A 21,766-nucleotide genomic window follows, 5' to 3' on the forward strand; every position below is an offset into this window, starting at 1 on the left:
TTTTGCGCAGCGCTCCAGTTTGAAGTGGCAGAAACACGGGGTTTTGGCAGAGCCTCTTTTCTTCTTTTCTGCAGCAGAGAATCTCTTTAGACGTGATAATAATTGACTGCGGCGCAAGTAGAAAAGAGCGGCTCTTCTAAATGAAAATCCATAGGAGCGAAACGCGCTCTGAGTGATGCAAAGTGCACAGCCCGATCGGCGGACTAGAGTTTCTGTTTCTAAAAGATGCGATAATAATGAGTCCAAAGGAAAGAAGAAGTGAATAAAAATGAAATCCCAGAGTCCGTGGGTCCGTGGTTCCTCCGGTTCCACCGGCCGTAAAGTGCTATTGCACTGAGCTGCTGCAATGATGCGTCTCTGCTTCTCTCCACTTCGCAACGACAGCGCAGTCCCCCTCCCCCCTCTCTCCCCCCCACACCCCCCCGCTCCGTCCTCACTTTGCAGTGCTGCAGTTCAGTGCGGGATAGGGCCGACACACTGCGGAACAGTCCGCTTCCTCTGGAGCGTCCCGGGCTTCTCCCTCCTTCCTTCCTCCCTCCTTCTCCGGGCTTCCTCTGCTTCACTAAAGCTCCTTTTATGTTTCATTGTTTGTTTGAGCTCACTTTGCCCTCACATCACTGCATTACAGCAGGATTACTCTCATCTAGAGAAAAGGTTTGAGGTTTATTTTATTTGTGGCAGGACCATATTTATTGTAGGTTCCTCACACGTCACTGCTACGAATTGAGTAAAACATTTTGAATCATCATTACCTGAAAAAACAATATTGTGTTACTAATTAGCCTGTGCAGCAGTGATGTAAATGAATTATAGGCTGTGAAAGCCATGAATAACAAAAACAAGAATTAGCGACGCCGTTCTGGAATAATAACACACAGTTTAATATCATACACTGTTGAGATTACTAAAAGGTACAGGGGAAAACACAGCAGTATTTCACACAGAAAACCACACGAGACAGTTCATCTGTGTTTGCCGTAACGGTTAAAGCGTCGATACAAGAAGCGGATCCTCTTTTCCAGGTCGTGTCGGTCCTGAGTCATCATCCTGTCTCCGACCATCCTCTTTTTCCTAATCAGCCGCTGCAGTTCATTACCTCTGAACCCTTTCAACCAGCAGGGGGCAGCGATCAGGTCCCGGGGATGTGCCTTGAAATCCCCTGGACATAAAAACAAGACAAATTCTGATCAATAACAAACACAGAAGAGAGAGAAAAACGATTTGATTTCTTGGTTTTCTTGCTTGGACGTTTACCTAAGATGCCAATGTTGTCATAAACCCCAAACATGCTCCTCTTCTCAGTCCATCGGTCCTTCGTTTTATATTCTGGGATGGCGTGCATTCGAATGGGGCAGCAGACGCCTGGGAGAAGAACGGGGAAATATGAATTATTGCATTTAGAAGATTGATACAAACATTAACTTCTCACACAACAAAATGTCTATCATTTACTAAAGCTGATTTTATGTATAATTTAGGCTTTTAAAACACTTTTGTTCGACAGCTTTGTTATTGCCACTGGCGTCTGGCGATGATGACCAAATAAAATACAAATAATCAGGAGATATTTTTGGGAATTAATCAGAAATGGGCTCAAACGTTCCTGTAAAATGTTCAAGCGTCGCAAACACACAAGTGCAGAAATATCACTTTAAAATTGTGTAGAAAAATGACAAATGAAACCTTGGACCGAAGTGTGCATCGGTAAAAAGGAAGTCACGTGACCTAGGGCTGGGGTGATGCAGGAAAAATAAATAAATCACAAAATACTGTGAGTTTGTGAGTATAAACGTTCTTGTAAAATCTTATCGACAAAAGTGGTGGGAAATCCTACAACACAAACCAGAGTAAATTGCAGTACTTTATTGGAGCTTTGTGACTTTCTCTGAGGGCTGTATGTAGTATATATGTAGTATATATGTAGATTAACTGCCTGGAGCCTGTATCACCTCGCCTATGTCTGCAAAATGCCAGTAGAGGGCGCACATGCTTCATTTACTAGTACCCGGCAAGAAGGAAGGATAAGAACGTTATAAGATGATAAATGCTTGACGTTTGTCCAATCTACAAATTCGTGATGACTTTTTAGAGTGTGTCAATGTGTCAATACTAATTTTATGTATAAACGGCCTGTTAACTATATGTTAATATGTTAAGCCTAAATGTGGGAGCAAACGTTTTTGGAGCGTTCACATGTGACAAACATTTATAGAGTTTTAATGGAGAAATAATTTATGGTAAGCTGCACATGTTTAATTTAACTGTGTAAATGTTTTATGTGTTTGATGTGTTCACAGGGAGCGCTTGTAAAATTAAGGTTAATAAATATTATAATTCTTAGGTAGGAATAAAAGTAAGATGGTATGTTTTTAAGTAATTTCGTACAATAGCACTAATTAATTAATTTGTTTGTTTACCCGTGGAAAAGCTTCTTGACCGTGTGCAGTATTTGTTTGTTTGTTTACCCGTGGAAAAGCTCTTGACAGGCGCAGTATTTGTTTGCTTGTTTGCTTGTTTGTTTACCCGTGGAAAGGCTCCTGACCGTGCGCAGTAGGACCCCGGCAGACTGACAAGACGCCTTCAGAAAACCTCCAAGCAGTGCCATCTTTAGAGCCATCTGTGACCAACGACAAATGCACAACAAATAAAACAGTATTACAATCTCTGAGACATGAACTGGAGACGTAAGAGTAGAACCAGAACACATTACATCAGACGTAAACATATAATGATGTGAGGTCATTAAAGCTCAAAATAAGAATTCCCAGGGCAGAAATGTCAGTTAGTGGGCTGCTCTAAAACCATGGAAATAAAATTCATAACTTCGAGATGGAGGATGCCATACAGTGAGAAACTATTACATAATTGCTGTAAGCATTTGCCCAGTAATATATGGATTTTGACTTGAAAAGTGCAACGTACCTGTTATTAAAAACACAAGTAACTTAAAATACAGGCTCTGGCGTTTGTTTTCATGTTTCAAGTAGTTTTAATTTGACAAAACCATCATTTTTCCACATTATAATATTCTGTGGGTAATCCAAATTATTGTCCACTTCGGTTTACTTGTCACTTCGGTCCATTTCAAAATCGAATGTATTTGTTAGAGATAATTTCATGATATAATCTCTGAGCCCTCGCCAATGACCCCTAGCATTAGCATTAGCATTAGCTTTGACAACGCGTAGCCTCAAATCTGTTTCAAGTGAAGATTACCTGTTTCAAAAGGCTGCGAGTCGCGGGTGTTTTACCTCCTGTGTAGTTGTAAACCATGAATACTTGACGATATTAACACGCAAATACGAATAAGAACATGCTTGCTGCAATCGCTGCCATGTTTGTTGTTCCCACAATGCAACGCGCAGGTACCGTAGTGTCAAATGTCCTGCGCCGAAACTAGCTACACACAGTAATTTGCTATGGTAGCAATAAAATAACGTAACATTTTAGTTGTGTGTATTAGTCATGTATTTGTGTTTCTGGAATAATATGAATGTAAATAAATACATATTAATTTAATTTATTTGTGCTTTTATTTTTGTACTTTGGAAAAGCAGCCAAATGTGTGAAGGACATTGCGATTCTTGGAACAAAACGAGTCCGCACCAAATCAAACAGGTCTCGATTAAATATTAGAAACAACAGCGATTCATGAACATTGAGTCACGTGACATGCTACATGACCCATGACCCCCCATCGAGGGCGCGTCACTTGTGTTTCACTGCGCATGCGCGTCAGAGATTCGAACCTACAAACACCAGACAAACGCGCACGCTTCAATGCGACCATCACTCTAAAGACTTTACAAAACAGGTGAATACTTCATCAGAGGAACTTGGTTTTGTGTAAATGCTAATGCTAATTCTACAGTTTAAGCAAAAACATGAACAAAAACTGTAACGGCAACAAATCCATTGTGTCGTATTATAAAGTTAGTGTTGGCTACCTCGTTCACGTCGTTAGTCACGTTTGTGTACAAGTTGCAGAAGTCAGTAAAAATGTGGAAAGGCCAAACGCTGAGGACTTTGGTGAATGAGCGACTGACTGTGGCTGCGGAGGAGATATTTTCACTGTTTGAAAGAACAATCGTGGAGTATGAGGAGGAACTGTGTCGCTCTGAAGAGGAGAACCGGAGAAAGCAGGTCCTCCTGGACTCCATTCTGCGCCCCAGAGTCGTGCTGTTTCCTGTCCAGATCCCCCACCTGAACCAGGACATCACAGACACGCCACAGATAAAAGAGGAGCCAAAGGAGCAAAGGGTCAAACAGGAAGATGAAGAGCAGCCAGTGTCTGTCCCAGAGTCTAGGACAACCCGCCGGGGAGAGGGGACCCGCCGGGGAGAGGCGACCCGCCGGGGAGAGGGAACCCGCCGGGGAGAGGCGACCCGCCGGGGAGAGGGAACCCGCCGGGGAGAGGCGACCCGCCGGGGAGAGGCGACCCGCCGGGGCGAGGCGACCCACCGGGGCGAGGCGGGAGAGGCGACCCACCGGGGCGAGGCGGAAGAAGAGACCCACCGGGGCGAGGCGGGAGAGGGGACCCACCGGGGCGAGGCGGGAGAGGCGACCCACCGGGGCGAGGCGACCCACCGGGGCGAGGCGGGAGAGGGGACCCACCGGGGCGAGGCGACCCACCGGGGAGAGGCGACCCACTGGGGCGAGGCGACCCACCGGGGAGAGGACATCAGAACACACCCAGAGGCCGAGGCACACAGTTCCGATGAAGACTGTGACTCTCCATTCATCTGGTCAGGTAGGAATGGAACAATAAATAATGATTTTTATTTGTGATTTTAAAAAAGGTAAATAATAATAGTTCATAGTCATCGCCAACAAAGATTGTCACAATAATCCACTATATTGTGTCTAAAAAAGCTACTTGTTCCTTTCACTTTTAGCACAATTCTACTATAGGCTAGTTGTTTTAACAACAAATATTAATAATTATTAATGTATTTCAAGTACTGCAATGATTTTGGCCATGATAATCGTGACACTAAACTTCAATATGGTCCCATGTCTATGGTCAGGTGCACCGGTGGAGATGGACACTGATGAAGACCACTGTATCCAAGCTCAGAGCGAAGACTCGGCTGTGTCCTCCAACTACGGGTCTGCGTCTGGGACAAGTGCCACTGTAAACGATAAAGACGCGTTAGCAACGAATCAAGGTGTCAAAAGGGAGAAGCACCAATGTCCTATTTGTAAAAAGCTCTTTAAGTCTAAATATTATATACAAAATCACATGAGACTTCACACGGGAGAAAGACCTTTCAGCTGTCCTATCTGTGGGAAAACCTTTGCCCTACAGCCTAGTGTATATGCACACGTGAAAATACACACAGGAGAAAGACCTTTCAGCTGTCCTACCTGTGGGAAGGCCTTTGTCCATAAGAGCGCACTACACTCACACATGAAAAGAATACACCAAATACACACAGAAAAACGACCTTTCAGTTGTCCTTCCTGTGAGAAAACCTTTCTCCATAAGAGCACTCTACACGCACACGTGGAAATACACAAAGAAGAAAGACCTTACAGCTGTGCAGCCTGCTCGCAAACCTTTACGCACGAATGTCATCTCAACGCACACATGAGCTATCACGCAGCGTTCAACTGTTTCCCCTGTAAAATCTGTAAGAAAGTCTTCAACCAAGAATATGTTCTAAACTCACACATGCACAGAGTCCACAACATAGTCCAAAACACAGTCCACTACACAGTCCCAAACACAGGCCAGAGGCGAAGTACCCGAGCGCAGTTCAGGCGTTACCTAAAACGATAATATGTTCACGACGCACATGTGCAAGTGTACGCAGGGGGGGGCAGACCTTACAGCTGGTCAAGTTGTGGGGAGAAATAAAGTTGGAATCTCAAAGGACATGTAAAAAAATAATACACAGATCCTACAGCTGATCATTCTGTTAAAAAAAAATATATTTCCGTTGTTACCAAGAGCCTTTCAGCTGTTCAGTGTGTAAGAAAAGCGTTGATTGTGAGTCCACTCTGAACATGTTTGAGCACGCACAAAGGTGAAGACCCTGCAGGTGTTCAGTGTGGACAGGCCCTAGAAGCACATTCACAGTTTAAATTGTTCCAGTGACTTTATGTTTTGTAAAAGCGGCAAAGAAACAGAAACATTTAGTCATGTGTTTAGTTCCAGAGAAGAATGAAACATGCAGTAGTTTTTTTTGACTTGCCTTTTATCGGAAATGTTCTGTTGATTGTTTGTTTCCGGTTTAGATGTGCAATGAAAATAATAAAACACATTTCAACGTCCCTGTTTATTGTTGTAATTCACTATACTCTTTGAAAAAACAAGTCAAACAAACAATAAAATGCCAGCAGAAGCCATTATTGTACACAAACACTATCTAAAGTTTAATCCGTTTTATTTTCATGTCTTTATTTGAAGTGAAAAGTGTTGTTATAACTCAACGATGCAATTACCATTCACTACAAACCCACACAATTTCACATTTACACAAAACTAGTGGGAGGAGGTTTTAGGTTTTATTCATCTTTTATATTTTTATCTCTAGTTAAGATGCGACTGAAGTGACTGTGGAAAATTAGACATAAGCCACTAATGGGCAGAGGTTTCAGATGTTAAAATAAGTCCAGCAGTTCAAAGGAAAGTTTCAGACTTGTCAATAACAGAAAATAAACACACGCTTTGTTTTGGTGTTTTTGTCACCCACGAGACTCCTACTGGAACTTATCTTACAAGGTGCCACTTGTCATTTATTGTTAGGGTCATTTATCTGACATTAATCTTAACTTTATTGCTTTTTTCCCCCTTGCCTTTTTTCTACTTTTTTGTCATCCATTCCGTCCTGGGCTGTGCTCTGGACTGTCCCCCAACTCTGGTGCAGGAGGTGGGGACAGAAGGCTCCTGGCTAAACTCACATCTATGCTGGAGTGTCGCCCCCTGCAGGACACTCTGTCCCCTGCAGGACACTCTGTCCGCTCTGGAGAGCAGCTTCAGTGACTGATCCACCCTCGCTGTGGGAGGGAGACGTTTCACATGTCTTTCCTTCTGCTGCTGTCACACTTTATAACAAACACTGTCATACCCATGTCCAATACTGACTTAATAATGTGCAATACTGTCATATCCATGTGCAATACTGACTTAATCATGTGCAATACTGTCATACCCATGTCCAATACTGACTTAATAATGTGCAATACTGTCATATCCATGTGCAATACTGACTTAATCATGTGCAATACTGTCATACCCATGTCCAATACTGACTTAATAATGTGCAATACTGACTTAATAATGTGCAATACTGACTTAATAATGTGCAATACTGACATAATCATGTGCAATACTGACTTAATCCTGTGCAATACAGACATAATCATGTGCAATACTGACTTTATAATGTGCAATACTGACATAATCATGTGCAATACTGACTTAATCATGTGCAATACTGACTTAATCATGTGTAATACTGACTTAATAATGTGGAATACTGACATAATCATGTGCAATACTGTCATACCCATGTGCAATAATGACTTAATCATGTGCAATACTGAGTTAATCATGTGCAATACTGAGTTAATCATGTGCAATACTGAGTTAATCATGTGCAATACTGTCATATTCATGTGCATATAACTGCTGTAAATAAGAGTGTTTTCTTTTGCCACTATTATTATTTTTATCTTATTTTTTCTTTCTATTCCTTATTAGGCATATCTTATCTTATCTTATCTTTAACACGTGGTTGCATGCTTGTTGCTATGGAGATAGCTTGTCCGACAGGAAAACAAAGGGGCACACGCTCTAATAATTGGTGTGTGTTATCTGCTAATAAGGCCTGCACAGGAACCCCAGGCACAACACGGCACTCATATTTCCCACTTCCTTTGGTAGTTGTAGGATCTTTTATCAGGCCAAGTAAGTCTAGAGATTGCTTTATTGGCTTGGACTAAAATTTGGTACAAGGTCTTTCTTTATAGAGGAGGAGAGGGGACGATAGTTTTTCTCTCAAATGTTTGTCTCGTGGAGGATCACACCCAAGTATTTGAGGGATTCTGTCACTTGAAATGTCGGTGTTTTCGGACATTTTCAGTTTGAGATGAGTTTTCTGTCGTGTTGGAGAAAAAGCACAGTCATGTTTTTCTGTCGCGCTGACGAAACAGAAAGAACGCGTTGTTTTTCTAGATCTGCGTCTTCTGCTGCCGGTAACACGGAGCCGGGCCCCGGTTTCACTCATTCATGACAAGAAGAACAAGACGTCCCACAGTCGAGGTGTGAAAGCAACATTCACCAAAAGTGTCGTTCTTGCAGGAAAAAATGTGACTAAATGACCTTTGCTGAATGGTTTCTTTCCATCACAAATGTTTAGAACAGAATGTAAACCAGCTTAAAGGTCTCAAACATGGAATAAACATCAAATAAAATAGGATTAAACCAGCTCAAAATGACTAAACCATGAATAACTCAGGACTGAACATTACTGAACTCTGACTACAGTAGACCAGAAGGACTAAAACTGGTCTAAATCAAGTCTAAACTAGGACAGCACCAGGTCAAAAACAGGAATAAAGACGTCATCTAAACCAGTTCTAATCCAGGTCTAAAAGCACGGCTGGACCAGGTTGTCTCCAAAGCAGTAGGACTAAACCAGGTTAAAAAAAATACTAAACTAGCTCCAACCAGGTAAAACATGACTAAACCAAGTCAAAACCAGGACCAAATCAGGACCAAACCAGGTCTAAACCCGGTCTAAACCAGGACTAAACCAGGTCTAAACCAGGTCTAAACCAGGTCTAACCAGGACTAAACCAGGTCTAAACCAGGTCTAAACCAGGTCTAAACCAGGACTAAACCAGGTCTAAACCAGGTCTAAACCAGGTCTAACCAGGACTAAACCAGGTCTAAACCAGGTCTAAACCAGGTCTAAACCAGGACTAAACCAGGGCTAAACCAGGACTAAACCAGGTCTAAACCAGGTCTAAACCAGGTCTAAACCAGGACTAAATAAACCAGGACTAAAACAGGTAAAAACCAGGTTTATAGTTGGACTGAATCTGAACTAAACAAGGTCAAAAATAGGACTGAAACAGGTCAAAACCAGAACAGGACTAAACTGAGACTAATAAACCAGTTCTAAAATGTCTCTAAACAGGTGAAACCAACGATGACAAACAACCCAAAAAGTGGTTAATAGACTCAAATATTCAAAATGGAAATGACTGAACACAAAGTGTCGGAAAAAGTGACATTTTGGTTTGTTGCAGAGGTTTATTTGCTTATTTTCCACTGCCACAGATGAAGTCGCTGCAGCTCGGGCTCTTGTCATGTAACTGGTGCTTTCCTCGGGTCGTGCAGACGGACCACAAATCCACAAATTCAGATTGAGCTCAAGGAAAGACCTCCTCACACCATCTCTGACCCACTCACGAGGCACCCAGAGCCCCTGAGAGTGTGTGAACCGGCTCTGGAGGAGGCTGCGGTGCTTTTGGGGAACACCACCAAACAGGAAGTGGAGGCTTCACTGCAACACCAAGATTTCTCAGAAAAGATTTGGATCGTTCTAGTCGCTTTGTGTCCAGATCGAACGAGGATCAAAACAGGTCGAAACTCGGTCGAAACCGGGGCTAAAATATGATCTTAAACCTGCACTAAAACAGGTCTCATCTTAGCCAGGATTGAGACAAAAAGCACTAAAGTGAATCTAACCAAACCAGGTCTAAAACAGGACTAAAACAAGGTTCAAAATGCAGCAGAAACAGGGTCTAAACCTGGATTAAATCAGGATTAAACTGCACTTTTAAAAAGAAGCACTAAACGAGATAAAACCAAGACAAAAGCATATCTAAACCAGGACAAAACAGGGTCAGAAATGGGACTAAAACAGGACTAAGACACCGTTAAAACTTAATGTTGCAGAAACTTGACTAAACCAGGCCTAAACTGGGGCTAAAAAAGGATTAAAATATAACTTTAAACCTGCATTAAACCAGGTCTTAATTTAACCAGGGTTGAAACAAAATGTAGGTACATTTTAGAATTAAAAAGCACTAAACCAAATCTAACCAAACTGGGTCTAAAACAGGACTAAAACAAGGTTCAAAATGCAGCAGAAACAGGGTCTAAACCTGGATTAAATCAGGATTAAACTGCACTTTTAAAAAGAAGCACTAAACGAGATAAAACCAAGACAAAAGCATATCTAAACCAGGACAAAACAGGGTCAGAAATGGGGCTAAAACAGGACTAAGACACCGTTAAAACTTAATGTTGCAGAAACTTGACTAAACCAGGCCTAAACTGGGGCTAAAAAAGGATTAAAATATAACTTTAAACCTGCATTAAACCAGGTCTTAATTTAACCAGGGTTGAAACAAAATGTAGGTACATTTTAGAATTAAAAAGCACTAAACCAAATCTAACCAAACTGGGTCTAAAACAGGACTAAAACAAGGTCTAAAATGCAGCTGAAACAGGGTCTAAACCTGGATTAAATCAGGATTAAAATAGGGTTAAACTTCTTTTAAAAAGAAGCACTAAACGAGATAAAACCAAGACAAAAGCAATTCTTAACCAGGACTAAACAGGGTCAGAAATGGGGCTAAAACAGGACTAAGACACTGTTAAAACTAAATGTTGCAGAAACTTGACTAAACCAGGCCTAAACTGGGACTAAAACAGGTCTAAACTGGGGCTAAAAAAGGATTAAAATATAACTTTAAACCTGCATCAAACCAGGTCTTAATTTAACCAGGGTTGAAACAAAATGTAGGTACAGTTCAGAACTAAAAAGCTAAAACCAAATCTAACCAAACCAGGTCCTAAACCAGAAGTAAAATCAAACCAGTTCAAACAAAGACTAAAACAGGTCTAAACCAGGACTAAACAAGGTCAGAAATGGGACTAAAACAGGTCTAAAACAGGACTAAAAAACAGGGTCTAAACTCCAGCAGAAGCAGGGTCTAAACTGGGACTAAACCAGGTCTAAATTGGGACTAAACCAGGTCTAAACTGGGTCTAAAACTGGTTTAAACTTGGACTTGAAACAGCAGGTAGAAGGTTTACATGAATACTGGATGAAATATGGTCTAAAACATGACTCAAAACTAAACCAGACCTAAAACTAGTCAAAAACTGACCTAAAACTGGATTAAAGTGTGTCTAAAGTTGGACTAAAACATGCAAGCGTCACTAACTGCAGAAAGAAGAGTCTAAAAACATTTGTGCTGAAAACCTGAACTCTCTGTCGTGTTGAGAACTGACGAAAGGAAAAAGGAGAAGATGAGTCACCTTCATTATTTCATTATCGTGTTCAGATCAAACCCTCACGTCTGCAGAAAGAAACGCAGCCCTCAGACCTCAAACCAATAATGACAATGTCCTGCACAGAACACTCTGAACTGTCATGTCTTTTGGAATCAATCAATCACATTTACTTATAGAGCACAATTCAAAGTGCTTTACAATGTTAAAACACATTCAAAACATAAAAACACAATACAGTTATGAAAATATAGAGCTGTGTATGTCAAAATACATAAATAAAAACATAAACGCAAATTAACATGGTATTTAAAATATTAAAAGCTTTAGCTTAGATTTAAACACAGCCGGGGCGGGGCCCGTCTCACAACCTCAGGAAGGACATTCCAGACCTTTGTCCCATAGAACTGGAACACAGATTCCCAGTGTCTGGTCCTGACTCTGGCACCAGCAGGAGGCCGGTCCATGTTTAGTCCTGACTCTGGCACCAGCAGGAGGCCGGTCCATGTTTAGTCCTGACTCTGGCACCAGCAGGAGGCCGGTCCATGTTTAGTCCTGACTCTAGCACCAGCATGAGGCCGGTCCATGTTTAGTCCTGACTCTGGCACCAGCAGGAGGCTGGTCCATGTTTAGTCCTGACTCTGGGCACCAGCAGGAGGCCGGTCCATGTTTAGTCCTGACTCTGGCACCAGCAGGAGGCCGGTCCATGTTTAGTCCTGACTCTGGACACCAGCAGGAGGCCGGTCCATGTTTAGTCCTGACTCTGGCACCAGCAGGAGGCCGGTCCATGTTAGTCCTGACTCTGGCACCAGCAGGAGGCCGGTCCATGTTTAGTCCTGACTCTGGGCACCAGCAGGAGGCCGGCCCATGTTTCGTCCTGACTCTGGGCACCAGCAGGAGGCCGATCCATGTTTAGTCCTGACTCTGGCACCAGCAGGAGGCCGGTCCATGTTTAGTCCTGACTCTGGCACCAGCAGGAGGCCGGTCCATGTTTAGTCCTGACTCTGGCACCAGCAGGAGGCCGGTCCATGTTTAGTCATGACTCTGGCACCAGCAGGAGGCCGGTCCATGTTTAGTCCTGACTCTGGCACCAGCAGGAGGCCGGTCCATGTTTAGTCCTGACTCTGGCACCAGCAGGAGGCCGGTCCATGTTTAGTCCTGACTCTGGCACCAGCAGGAGGCCGGTCCATGTTTAGTCCTGACTCTGGCACCAGCAGGAGGCCGGCCCATGTTTAGTCCTGACTCTGGCACCAGCAGGAGGCCGGCCCATGTTTAGTCCTGACTCTGGCACCAGCAGGAGGTCGGTCCATGTTTAGTCCTGACTCTGGCACCAGCAAGAGGCCGGTCCATGTTTAGTCCTGACTCTGGCACCAGCAGGAGGCCGGCCCATGTTTAGTCCTGACTCTGGCACCAGCAGGAGGCCGGTCCATGTTTAGTCCTGACTCTGGCACCAGCAGGAGGCCGGTCCATGTTTAGTCCTGACTCTGGACACCAGCAGGAGGCCGGTCCATGTTTAGTCCTGACTCTGGCACCAGCAGGAGGCCGGTCCATGTTTAGTCCTGACTCTGGCACCAGCAGGAGGCCGGTCCATGTTTAGTCCTGACTCTGGCACCAGCAGGAGGCCGGTCCATGTTTAGTCCTGACTCTGGCACCAGCAGGAGGCCGGTCCATGTTTAGTCCTGACTCTGGCACCAGCAGGAGGCCGGTCCATGTTAGTCCTGACTCTGGCACCAGCAGGAGGCCGGTCCATGTTTAGTCCTGACTCTGGCACCAGCAGGAGGCCGGCCCATGTTTAGTCCTGACTCTGGGCACCAGCAGGAGGCCGGTCCATGTTTAGTCCTGACTCTGGCACCAGCAGGAGGCCGGTCCATGTTTAGTCCTGACTCTGGCACCAGCAGGAGGCCGGTCCATGTTTAGTCCTGACTCTGGCACCAGCAGGAGGCCGGTCCATGTTTAGTCCTGACTCTGGCACCAGCAGGAGGCCGGTCCATGTTTAGTCCTGACTCTGGGCACCAGCAGGAGGCAGGTCCATGTTTAGTGTTGACTCTGGGCACCAGCAGGAGGCCGGTCCATGTTTAGTCCTGACTCTGGCACCAGCAGGAGGCCGATCCATGTTTAGTCCTGACTCTGGCACCAGCAGGAGGCCGGCCCCTGAGAACAGGACTAATGTGATGGTACTTCCTGGTTCTAGTCAGGACTAATGTGATGGTACTTCCTGGTTCTAGTCAGGACTAATGTGATGGTACTTCCTGGTTCTAGTCAGGACTAATGTGATGATACTTCCTGGTTCTAGTCAGGACTAATGTGATGGTACTTCCTGGTTCTAGTCAGGACTAATGTGATGGTACTTCCTGGTTCTAGTCAGGACTAATGTGATGGTACTTCCTGGTTCTAGTCAGGACTAATGTGATGGTACTTCCTGGTTCTAGTCAGGACTAATGTGATGGTACTTCCTGGTTCTAGTCAGGACTAATGTGATGATACTTCCTGGTTCTAGTCAGGACTAATGTGATGGTACTTCCTGGTTCTAGTCAGGACTAATGTGATGGTACTTCCTGGTTCTAGTCAGGACTAATGTGATGGTACTTCCTGGTTCTAGTCAGGACTAATGTGATGGTACTTCCTGGTTCTAGTCAGGACCCAAGCAGCAGCGTTCTGGATGAACTGCAGCTGTTTGGAGAGACCAGTGAGCGGCCGTTACAGTCTAATCTACTGGAGACAAACACATGGATAAGTCTCTCTAAATCTTGTTGGTAAACTCTTTTTTTCATTTAATGTATTCTGTTACTCTGTCCAATCAGAGTACTGCATTCTGACTACTTAGCATACTTTCATACTGATTTGCAATATATAATAGTGTAAAAACAGCTTTTGTTATGCATTTTTTATTGCTGATGAAAAGGAAAAAACACACACTCACACTGTACATGACCAAATACATGACCAAATACATGACCAAATACATGACCAAATACATGACCAAATACATGACCAAATACATGACCAAATACATGACCAAATACATGACCAAATACATGACCAAATACATGACCAAATACTGTATTTTAGGAGAGTACATGAACTTTATTCTGAATATACACTTCCTCAAAATGACATCCATGCGGACAACAGCACATGGACATCAGTCTGAACGTCAACATCATATCGACATCGCCATGGCAACTCAGACTCAACTCGACACGACTTTTGAAAAACAATGTGTCTCTAATTATTGAGCGTAACTGCAGAATTAAGACATAAAAGTGCTAATTGACGGCTCTGTCGGAGCAAAGGATCATGGTCTTTGTGGTTCACTCTGTTTCTTTAGCTTGTAATTTAATATGTTGCAGCAGAACCGCGATATTACTGTGAGACTTTTGACGATACGATGTCACGATATTTCAGGTAAGGTCTATTCCAGGATTCAGGAGGAGCAGAGTGGTTTTGGTCCCGGTCGTGGAACACTGGACCAGCTCTATACCCTCCATCGGGTGCTCGAGGGCTCATGGGAGTTTGCCCAACCGGTCCACATGTGCTTTGTGGATCTGGAGAAGGCTTTCGACCGTGTCCCTCGGGGTGTCCTTTGGGGGGTGCTCCGGGAGTACGGGGTCCGGGGCCCTTTGCTCAGGGCTGTCCGGTCCCTGTATGACCGGAGCAGGAGCTGTGTTCACTGCAGTAAGTCAGACCTGTTCCCAGTGCATGTTGGACTCCGCCAGGGCTGCCCTTTGTCACCGGTTCTGTTCATAATGTTTATGGACAGAATTTCTAGGCGCAGTCAGGGGTCAGAGGGTGTGGTCAGGGGTCGGAGGGTGTGGTCAGGGGTCGGAGGGTGTGGTCAGGGGTCGGAGGGTGTGGTCAGGGGTCGGAGGGTGTGGTCAGGGGTCGGAGGGTGTGGTCAGGGGTCGGAGGGTGTGGTCAGGGGTCGGAGGGTGTCCGGTTTGGGGACCACAGGATCTCATCTCTGCTGTTTGCAGACGATGTCCTGATGGCTCCATCAAACCCGGACCTGCAACATGCACTGGGACGGTTTGCAGCCGAGTGTGAAGCGGCTGGGATGAGAATCAGCTCCAAATCCAAGGCCATGGTTCTCGACCGGAAAAAGGTGGCTTGCCCTCTTCAGGTGACACTTTTAATGCTTTGATTATTGTGAAAGGAAACGTCACAATTTTTAACGCTTATTCACGATGGTCGGCGCTTATTTTGACCAAACCAGAGTGAAAGTTTATGACTGAACGAACAGGTGTCGTCTCATAATCACGACTCTGATGTTTTACAGACTTATACGATTGTGTTGTGACCTGAACAATGCGATTGTCCTTGTTCTGCACGTGCCGCCTGCACGTGCAGGCGGCACGTGCAGGCGGCACGCGCCGAGCGTTCACACAAACAGAAGAGAATCCGTGGGAGGAAGTGGGTTCCCCTGTTTACTTCTGCCACACAGTTTCCATTTCACAGAAAAGCCTCTACTCCAAATGTCCCGCCCGCCTGCTTTAAAAACCCAACCGCCGGACGCCTCTTCACGCCATTCACCTCGGAGCGAGCGCAGCAGCCGGAACCATGACAACCACCACTTTTATCAGCGTTTGCCTTTTTCTTCTTCTGAAAGGTGATTTCACTGAGCAGAGAATGAAAATGACAAAAGGGAAAAGTGAATTACCCATGTTTGTGTTGGTCAGGTGTGAACTGTGAGGAGGTCTGGGCCGTGGTCGGCTCCGGGGCCGTTCTTCCCTGCAGGTCGACGCCCCAAACCGTGTCTCCTGCCGTCGCCTGGAGCAACAGCAACGGGTGAGTTTTTTATCATTTAATTCAAAATGATCAATCGTGACAGGAAATGCTGCTCAGATCATATTGTTAATGTTGTTTTGAAGTAGTGAAGAAAAAAATAACTGATTAAAACTAAAAATGACAAAAAATTGTGACGTAAACTTGCACTTTTTGATACATTTTAGTTCATTCAGTTAATAATTTGTAATAATAAAACCTTTAATGACACATTTTAACAAACAAATTTACATAATATTGTGATCGGGATGCTCAAAAAATAAGTCAATATCGCACACTCCAACTAAGGTTTGTTTTGTAAATTAAAATTTGAGTCGATTTTCTAGACTTATTTTGGTTTTGTATTTGATAATTATTTTTTCTGTTTGGCTTCTAAGTGATGTCTTTATGTTCTGCTTTAACTTAAATGAATGGCCTTTGTCAAATAATGAAACATTGCACGACTAAAGTTTGTCTTAAAATGATTTGCGTAAAGATGAAACATTTTGTCTTAATTCAAATGTTCAGCATGGTGTGAATATCAGCCTCCGACAGCTCGTTACTCGTTAGTCCAAGTTTACTGCTCTGAAGGCAAAATAAATATATATATCATATAAATTATGACTAATAACTGTCTGTATCTTCACAAAATCATACATTTCAAACTCATGGAATATAAACTGCAGTCATTCCATCCAGAAGTGGGACAGTTTGATGACACAGTTACAGTTATTTTCCATAATCTAGAGAGTATTTTAGGAGTCGACAAATGTTTCTATAATAATAATAATAATTATTATTATTATTATTATTATTATAGACTTTTTGAATACATTATCAACCAAATGAAAGTTGAAAAATGTTGACTCAAGTCTCCAAGTTACAAAAAGAAAGTGTATTATTGATAAAAATCTGAACTTTTGGACATTTTGATTCATTAATGCTGCTGTTTTGGTTATAAATAGGCCTGTGTTTTAGAGTCTGTATTATCCAGAAAAGAATGATGTCACGTGCAGCTCCGTCATGAACAATTACAACTTAGACAGCAACCTATGTGCTGTCGTGACACATATTCATGTGCAATTACTGTCGTGATCACATGCAATGGTATTTATGTATTTATTTATTTATTTGTCTATGGGAGTTTTTATTTATTTATAGGAGATCTTCTACTGAAAGTGTTTTTCAGACTTCCTATAAGTGATCTGTTCTTCTGTATCTACCTCTGTATCTACCTGCGTTGCACCAATGAAATTTCCCCATGTGGGACAATAAAGGAATATCTTATCTTATCTTATCTTAACTTTAAGTGTTTTATTTTTATTTCACGTTGAATCACTTACATTTAAGTTCTTCACTGCTCAGAAAGTGGATTGAAAACTGACGCTGTGTTCACCCGTGTTTCACCCGTGTTTCACCCGTGTTTCACCCGTGTTTCACCCGTGTTTCACCCGTGTTTCACCCGTGTTTCACCCGTGTTCACCCGTGTTTCACCCGTGTTTGTTTCACCCGTGTTCTCCCTTGTTTCACCCGTGTTCTCCCGTGTTTCACCCGTGTTTCACCCGTGTTCTCCCGTATTCACCCGTGTTCTCCCGTATTCACCCGTGTTTCACCCGTGTTCACCCGTGTTTCACCCGTGTTCTCCCGTATTCACCCGTGTTTCACCCGTGTTTCACCCGTGTTCACCCGTGTTTCACCCGTGTTTCACCCGTGTTTCACCCGTGTTCACCCGTGTTTCACCCGTGTTCACCCGTGTTTCACCCGTGTTTCACCCGTGTTCACCCGTGTTTCACCCGTGTTTCACCCGTGTTTCACCCGTGTTCACCCGTGTTTCACCCGTGTTCACCCGTGTTTCACCCGTGTTCACCCGTGTTTCACCCGTGTTTCACCCGTGTTTCACCCGTGTTTGTTTCACCCGTGTTCTCCCTTGTTTCACCCGTGTTCTCCCGTGTTTCACCCGTGTTTCACCCGTGTTCTCCCTTGTTTCACCCGTGTTCTCCCTTGTTTCACCCGTGTTCTCCCGTATTCACCCGTGTTCTCCCGTATTCACCCGTGTTCTCCCTTGTTTCACCCGTGTTCTCCCTTGTTTCACCCGTGTTCACCCGTGTTCTCCCGTGTTTCACCCGTGTTCTCCCGTATTCACCCGTGTTCTCCCTTGTTTCACCCGTGTTCTCCCTTGTTTCACCCGTGTTCACCCGTGTTCTCCCGTGTTTCACCCGTGTTCTCCCGTATTCACCCGTGTTTCACACGTGTTTCACCCGTGTTCTCCCTTGTTTCACCCGTGTTCTCCCTTGTTTCACCCGTGTTTCACCCGTGTTCTCCCGTATTCACCCGTGTTTCACCCGTGTTCTCCCGTATTCACCCGTGTTTCACCCGTGTTTCACCCGTGTTCTCCCTTGTTTCACCCGTGTTCTCCCTTGTTTCACCCGTGTTCTCCCGTGTTCTCCCGTGTTCACCCGTGTTTCACCCGTGTTCTCCCTTGTTTCACCCGTGTTCTCCCGTGTTTCACCCGTGTTCTCTCGTATTCACCCGTGTTCACCCGTGTTCTCCCGTATTCACCCGTGTTTCACCCGTGTTCTCCCTTGTTTCACCCGTGTTCACCCGTGTTTCACCCGTGTTCTCCCGTGTTTCACCCGTGTTTCACCCGTGTCCTCCCTTGTTTCTCCGTGTTCACCCGTGTTTCACCCGTGTCCTCCCTTGTTTCTCCGTGTTCTCCCGTGTTCACCCGTGTTTCACCCGTGTTCTCCCGTGTTTCACCCGTGTTTCACCCGTGTCCTCCCTTGTTTCTCCGTGTTCACCCGTGTTTCACCCGTGTCCTCCCTTGTTTCTCCGTGTTCTCCCGTGTTCACCCGTGTCCTCCCTTGTTTCACCCGTATTCACCCGTGTTTCACCCGTGTTCACCCGTGTTTCACCCGTATTCACCCGTGTTTCACCCGTATTCACCCGTGTTTCACCCGTGTTCTCCCGTATTCACCCGTGTTCTCCCGTGTTTGCAGCTCTATCTGGCGCATGCAGAGGAGCGGGCTGCAGTTCTGGAGCCTCCGCTGGATGTCCCGTGCCAGATGCCCTCACACACAGTTCCCTCTCGGTGACTACAGCCTCCACATCCAGCGCGTGACGGAGGAGGACGCCGGCCCGTACTCCTGCACGCTGGAGCTGGGCGACCGCCGGAGGCCGCGGACCACCCGGGTCACGCTCAGGGTCATCAAAGGTCAGACAGAGGTTTTATTCTTTCATTTGTCCAAAGCACATGAATGAGTTAAGGTGCTTGATCACATCATTTAGGCCTCAAACTGGAGAGTTTTAGAAAGAACACGGCTTTGTAGTGAGGGAATGTGCAACATAAAAGAATAAACATAGAACAACACGACCAGAGCGAGAATTATAATAAGAATACAAATATATACGTGAACTAAAGATCAAAAGAAACACAATCATGGCACCGATAAATTAAAATAAAAGTCAAATTTAGTCCAAAATGTGGTCAAATTTGTCCATATCCAAATGAAGTCTGAACGTAATTTTTTCCCTTTAAAAAAATATATATTACACAATAATCTAAAAAAATTAGAAGTGAAAGTACTCTCCCTTTTTAAATAAATAAATAAAATATAATAAATGTATTCAATTTATTAGATGTATTTATTTATTTATTTTATTCAGTTTTCAAATGATTAAATCAAAACACACTCTTTCAAATGAAGTCACGATGTAATGTTTTTAAATTGTTCTAATGTCATTTAAGTATTCATGGATTATAAAATATTATAATGCAGTTATTCAGTATTTTTAAACTATTCTTCCAGCCACGAGCCTCAGATTACTGCATGTTTTTGACTCGTGTAGACGCACCACAGAAAAGTCCAGGGATCAAACATGGGACCCTCTGGCTGTGAGGTGAACCATGCACTCAGACATGGGACCCTCTGGCTGTGAGGTGAACCATGCACTCAGACATGGGACCCTCTGGCTGTGAGGTGAACCATGCACTCAGACATGGGACCCTCTGGCTGTGAGGTGAACCATGCACTCAGACATGGGACCCTCTGGCTGTGAGGTGAACCATGCACTCAGACATGGGACCCTCTGGCTGTGAGGTGAACCATGCACTCAGACATGGGACCCTCTGGCTGTGAGGTGAACCATGCACTCAGACATGGGACCCTCTGGCTGTGAGGTGAACCATGCACTCAGACATGGGACCCTCTGGCTGTGAGGTGAACCATGCACTCAGACATGGGACCCTCTGGCTGTGAGGTGAACCATGCACTCAGACATGGGACCCTCTGGCTGTGAGGTGAACCATGCACTCAGACATGGGACCCTCTGGCTGTGAGGTGAACCATGCACTCAGACATGGGACCCTCTGGCTGGTGAGGTGAACCATGCACTCAGACATGGGACCCTCTGGCTGTGAGGTGAACCATGCACTCAGACATGGGACCCTCTGGCTGTGAGGTGAACCATGCACTCAGACATGGGACCCTCTGGCTGTGAGGTGAACCATGCACTCAGACATGGGACCCTCTGGCTGTGAGGCGAACCATACAATCAGCCACTACTGCACATATTGAACATGTAAAACAGCTGTTACACTGTTAAATATGTGGTGTTTGTGGTGGTTGTGGACAGTGAGTCTTTGGCCCTCGGCTCCGGTGGTCGGTCAGAGCGTGTCCATCGGCTGCAGCGTGAGCGGAGGAGAGGAGCCCACCAGGGTGAGGTGGATGTTCAACACCCGCCCGTATGAGGAGGAGGAGACACGCGGCAGAGGAGGAGTCGGAGTCGGAGGAGGAGTCAGAGGAGGAGTCGGAGGAGGAGTCAGAGGAGGAGTCAGAGGAGAAGTGAGGATAAAGGCGTCCGAGCGTCTGAGAGGAAACTGGACGTGTGTGGTCAGCTCCAGGGGCCACGAGGGCAGCGCCACGGCACTTCTGGACGTGAAAGGTCATTAAATGCTCCTGATTAAACTCATTTACATACGACTTGGCAACAAGACGATAACAAAAGTCTGTTTTTACTGGAATATTGAGAATGTTGTTATTAAAACTATGAATATATTTTTTTTTTTAAGTTTTAATTTAGTTTTTGCTTTCAGTGCTGTAAAAACATGTGTTATTTACTCTACAAAAAGTTATAGTTTAGTTTGTTGTTTGGTTTGGTTTAGTTTAATTTAGCTTGGTGGTGTTAGGTTGAGTTTAATAGTTTAGTTTAGCGCTTTAGTTTAGTTTAATAATTTAGTGGTTTGGTTTAGTTTATTAGTCAAGTTTAGTTATGTTTAGTTTAGTAAAACATTAAAAACAACCAAACAATTGACATCATTTACAAAAGTTCTAAAAGAAGAAGAAACATTTCGACACTAAATAATCTTAAGCTAAAAAGATTCAGTTACAGATTAAATAAAGTGCTGGATCAAAGTCAAAGCTTGTCAAAATGTGTAGTAATAACAACTCAAAATAATACTTTTAATATTGTGTAGCCGTATAAAATCCTCACAAATAAAGATCATGCTTGCTGAGTATGTTATTTAATATTCCTCCTGCTTGGTCCAGGCATCGTCCAGCCTCCGGACGACACCGCGCAGGTCTTCGCCGCTGTGGGCTCCGCCGTCGCTCTGCCCTGCGTCTTTTCCCCCGGACTGACTCCCAATGCATCCTGGGACAGAACCCGGGACGGACCCTCCGGACCCTCGGCGGGGACCCTGCCTCCCTCCTTCTCCCCGGCCTCGGCCCTCGTCTCCACCCGGGACCAAAC

The 21,766-nt window shown here is 44.6% G+C and overlaps 2 protein-coding genes across 2 annotated transcripts in view; one reads left to right on the forward strand and one right to left on the reverse strand.

The window, feature by feature from the left end:
- Positions 1–857: 857 nt before the first annotated feature.
- Positions 858–3,366, reverse strand: mrpl51 (mitochondrial ribosomal protein L51). Its single transcript, XM_072460527.1, has 4 exons — positions 3,217–3,366; positions 2,524–2,617; positions 1,255–1,362; positions 858–1,159 (listed from the first exon to the last, which is right to left on the reverse strand). The coding sequence occupies exons 1-4, from the start codon at positions 3,271–3,273 to the stop codon at positions 963–965; spliced, it is 456 nt and encodes a 151-aa protein (XP_072316628.1). The 5' UTR covers positions 3,274–3,366; the 3' UTR covers positions 858–962.
- A 12,448-nt stretch (positions 3,367–15,814) lies between these two features.
- The window catches only part of LOC140374575 (lymphocyte activation gene 3 protein-like), an 8,518-nt gene continuing 2,566 nt past the window's right edge, over positions 15,815–21,766 (forward strand). The window contains exons 1-5 of the mRNA XM_072461511.1: positions 15,815–15,863; positions 15,934–16,042; positions 19,015–19,229; positions 20,651–20,959; positions 21,565–21,766. The exon at positions 21,565–21,766 is cut by the window's right edge and continues 107 nt beyond it. Coding sequence (XP_072317612.1) covers positions 15,815–15,863; positions 15,934–16,042; positions 19,015–19,229; positions 20,651–20,959; positions 21,565–21,766 — 884 coding nt within the window. The remainder of the gene's footprint in view (positions 15,864–15,933; positions 16,043–19,014; positions 19,230–20,650; positions 20,960–21,564) is intronic.

Source organism: Eucyclogobius newberryi, unplaced genomic scaffold, assembly GCF_026437365.1.
Source record: "Eucyclogobius newberryi isolate DKJ021-1_F unplaced genomic scaffold, fEucNew1.0.hap1 SCAF_3, whole genome shotgun sequence".
Lineage (NCBI taxonomy): Eukaryota > Metazoa > Chordata > Actinopteri > Gobiiformes > Gobiidae > Eucyclogobius > Eucyclogobius newberryi.